Here is a 4,386-nt window from a genome sequence, read left to right as displayed (position 1 = left end):
AGACACAAGTTGCACACAACGAGGAAGCATGAAGACTTTGACTCTGAGCATTCTGCTTGGCCTGGCAGTGGCAGTTTACTGCATGCCAGTATCTCAGATTACTGGGCAAGATGAAAGTTTTGCAAAGGTATGTGTACTTGGCTGTTTTTTATTTTTTGGCATAGGCTAGAGTGGACAAACGTTGTGATTATTTTAATTGTCCATCCCATGTTGTTATTTGTCTTGTTTCTTGAGCTTAAACATGCTGACAGATATTTGAGTGTAAAGCTCTGAATATTTCTCTCTTCCAGAACTACCTGAAGAAATTCTTCAACCTCACAGAGGAGGAGGGTCCAGCTGTCAGAAGGGGCATCAGCCCGCTGAACAAGAAGCTGGCTGAGATGCAGAGATTCTTTGGTCTCCAGATCACCGGGTCTCTGGATGCTGACACTTTGGCCATGATGAAGAAGCCCCGCTGTGGGGTTCCCGATGAACAGGTCGCTCGTTTCTCCACTTTTGAAAACAACCTCAAATGGAAGAAAAACAGCCTCACATACAGGTGAATGATCTAAAGACACAACATAACACACAACATGAGAAAATGTGACCACACTAATGATTTTCTTGGATATTGTTGTGCTCTGCAGGATAGAGAACTACACACCTGACATGTCTGTGGCAGAGGTGGATGACTCCATAGGCAAAGCTCTGCAGGTGTGGGCCAAAGTCACTCCACTGAGGTTCACAAGGATCTACAGCGGCATTGCTGATATTATGATCTCCTTTGTTCGCCGGGGTGAGTCTAAAAACACACTAAGTAATATAATCACTGAACGTTTTTATTGTATTATTGCACAAGACATGACCATCCCACCTATCTCACCATCCCACCTATATTTTTTAGTGTTTTTTTTTTGTTTTGTTTGGCCAAGTCTAATACCACTATCTTCTAACAGCACATGGTGATGGTTACCCCTTTGATGGCCCTAATGAAATTCTTGCCCACGCATTTGCTCCCGGTGATGGCATTGGAGGGGATGCCCATTTTGATGAAGATGAAACGTTCACGTTCCGCTCAAACACGGGTAAGTTTGTTTACTTTTATGGACTGTGGTGTCCAAATTATTACTCTGTAGTGTGCGACCTGAGTTATCCTTAGCTGTAACCAATTGTCATTCTGTGTTTTCTACTTCAGGCTACGTCCTCTTTATGGTTGCTGCCCATGAATTTGGTCACTCTCTGGGCTTGTCTCACTCCAATGACCCCGGTGCTCTCATGTACCCAGTGTACTCATACAGTAACCCTGACACCTATGTTCTTCCCCGGGATGACGTTAATGGCATCCAGTCCCTCTATGGTGAGTGCTAAATTCTTTTTTTGGTTTTATTCAATTAAAAATATTTGAGTTGACCAAAATCTTAGAAGAGCCTGTGCATAAATAATTTTACAACTTACAACAGTGTGATATTTATTAAATTACTTCCAGGTCCAAATCCAGATCCCGTTAAGCCTGGACCTACAGCGCCCACTACTCCTGATGCCTGTGATTCAACGATGGTTTTGGATGCTGTTGCCACAATGCGAGGAGAGATGCTCTTCTTCAAGGACAGGTATCACAAAATAAATGCTTGAATACCTGAGTGAGAAATCTCTCATAGCAGAGCTGGCTTCTGACATTGGCTGATTGGTCATTTACATTAATTTACATTTTGTGCATGTGTTCACAGATTAGTCTGGCGCAAACACCCTCAGATCAGCACACCTGTACAAACTCTCATCTCAGCTAACTGGCCCGATGCCCCTGTTAATATTGATGCTGCTTATGAGAGCCAAAAATTAGACCGTGTCTTACTTTTTAAAGGTATGCTTTCTCAGTGTCCACCTAATGCAGCACTCCTTTGAAGTCAGCATTTTTGTGCCTTTACATAGCTTTACTATAAAGTCTACTTCTTATTTGTTCACAGATCAGCAGGTGTGGGCTTTCAGCGGCTATGATCTTGTAAGTGGCTATCCTAAATCAATATCCAGCTTTGGTCTGCCCAAAACAGTGAAGAAAGTTGATGCGGCCCTCTATGACGAACAAAGTGGGAAGACTCTGTTCTTTGTAGGCAGTGAATACTACAGGTGTGTTCCACTAAGACCTGAGAAAATTAGGCAACTGATTTTCATACAGCAGCTTACAAGTTGTATTACAAATGTTAGATGAATCTAAATACATTTTTCTTTTCCCAGTTATAATGAGGCCACAAAGACGATGGATAAGGGATTCCCCAAACAGGTGGATGAGACCTTCTTGGGAATGACCTCCAAAGTGACTGCAGCTCTGCAGCAAGGAGGTGAGCAGCAATTCAGGCTTGAAGACCACTGAAACGAGACAATGATATCTGTTTTTTATATTTCTGTTTTTATCTTTTGAGTTTACATGTAATGAATGATTGCTATTTTAACATGTTTAAAAATCCCTCTGGTCTGTTATGCAGCACTAACATGTAGCATCTCTGTTCTGCAGGGTACACCTACCTCTACAGTGGACCACAAATGTTTGAGTATGCCATGTGGAGCGGGAGGCTGTACCGTGTGCTGCCGAACAGCTACTTCTTGCCCTGCTACTATAAGCCAGTTTTCTAACTTGTTTACAGAAGATTTTGAATGTTAAATAAGGCACAGTAAAAAAAATAAAGAGAAACTGTATCAATATAATTTTGGATATCTAATATTATTGTTGAACAATTACCAGCAGCTTATGTACTTAATTTTGTTTTTGTTATGTTAATCATTGCTTCATTGAGGTTCACCTTTTTATTTTGTTTTATTTATGGCACAGTCATTATGTAATTCTTTCACTCGCTAATTGTTTTTGTTGTGTTTTCAACTTTAATTACTGTGACTTTATGTATACAAAAGATCAAATGGAGTGCAGTAAAATTAAATTGACATCATCAATAAGCACATTTTAAGTATGTTACTGTTGTGTTACAATGTTACAACCAAAGGTGGATAAAGTACACACACTGGTAATGTAAGAATAAGTACAGATCTTTTATTTACAAAATACTGATGCAAAAGTTGAAGAAGTGCTTCCTTACCTCTCATATATAATCCAAGTATAAAAGAAAAAGTATCTCTTTGGAGTTATTTTTAGCTAACTTAAACTCAGTCATATTATAATAAAAATATACAATAGAAAGTTCTTACGAATGTAGAGTCGGTAGAATAAAAGTGATATAGAGATAAATGACTACTAAAATATTAGGGGTGCAACGATACACAAAATTCACGGTTCGGTTCGGTTCGATACTTTGGTGTCACGGTTCGATATTTTTTCGATACAAAAAAAATGTTCATGCCTTTTTAATTTGTCATTTATTAAAATTATAACTATATATTTTAACTCAAAAGTACAGTTTTTAAATTTAATGTTGCTGAAACAACAAAGTAATAAAAAATATATATATATATATATCTGATTGAGGAATCACTCATCTTTGGAAAAGAGAGTTTATTACAGAGAAATGGCTCTTACCAAAATAAAAGCTATATGCTTCTTCTGGGCTATATTCTCAGCAGCATATTAAACATATCAGTTCCCCATGAGGAGAATCCTGTGCTAACGGCTGTCTAAATGACTCGGGTAAAGTTTGTAGCATGCGTGCTTGATGTTTTTGTCTGCTTCCACTTGTCTTTGCACGAGGATGATGTTGGAGTAAATGTGCAGTCATATTCGTTGTGTTCCCACTAGTGCTGTCAGCGTTAATCTCGTTGAAATGACGTTAACGCCACAACATGGCAAGTTTACGAGCTACCGCGGATCGCCCCGTGCCTGGGGCTGGACAGCCAACACGTTAACGAGCTAACTGCGCTAACGCAGTAGTTCCCACCAATGTAATTGAGCATTGCACATCCGACATACTGTTTTACTTTAGTCCATGACGCGCTTACCTTCAGGGTCATATTTCACATGAAAACCAAAATAGTTCCAAACGCCAGATCTGAATGAGGGTGGGGGAGGTTCAATTTGCCATGTTGCAAGGAGAGCTAAACTTCTGTCTCGCTAGCTTGCCCTGCGCTCAGTGAATCTGCGTTCGACTACTCCGCCTAGGCTGCACTGTCGAGCGCAGATCCACTGAGCGCTCAACACAGACAGCATCGTCAGAAGGAAAGTTGATCAAATAAATTAAAAATTTGTATTGTTCAATACATATGAGTACCGAACCGAAAGCACTGTATCGAACGGTTCAATATCGATACGAGTATCGTTGCACCCCTATAACATATATCAGGATGTGAGAACTAATAACTGAGTAGTGTTAAATATCAACACTTCATCGAGTTCTTCTGATCCCTCAGAGGCATCTGATGGAAGACAAAACACTGTTCAGTAGACCATTTCACACTTTATTCTCTTAC

The 4,386-nt window shown here is 39.8% G+C and overlaps 1 protein-coding gene across 1 annotated transcript; it reads left to right on the top strand.

The window, feature by feature from the left end:
* On the top strand, positions 1 to 2,857 carry LOC146660158 (collagenase 3-like). Its single transcript, XM_085419920.1, has 10 exons — positions 1 to 127; positions 291 to 538; positions 627 to 775; positions 936 to 1,064; positions 1,175 to 1,336; positions 1,466 to 1,589; positions 1,707 to 1,840; positions 1,944 to 2,103; positions 2,212 to 2,315; positions 2,489 to 2,857. The coding sequence occupies exons 1-10, from the start codon at positions 29 to 31 to the stop codon at positions 2,605 to 2,607; spliced, it is 1,428 nt and encodes a 475-aa protein (XP_085276046.1). The 5' UTR covers positions 1 to 28; the 3' UTR covers positions 2,608 to 2,857.
* The last annotated feature ends 1,529 nt before the right edge of the window (positions 2,858 to 4,386 follow it).

The sequence above is a fragment of the Rhamphochromis longiceps genome, linkage group LG10, assembly GCF_057381845.1.
Source record: "Rhamphochromis longiceps isolate RC_006_pf linkage group LG10, R_longiceps_female_GT1.1, whole genome shotgun sequence".
Lineage (NCBI taxonomy): Eukaryota > Metazoa > Chordata > Actinopteri > Cichliformes > Cichlidae > Rhamphochromis > Rhamphochromis longiceps.
This window is presented reverse-complemented; position numbering and strand designations above follow the sequence as displayed.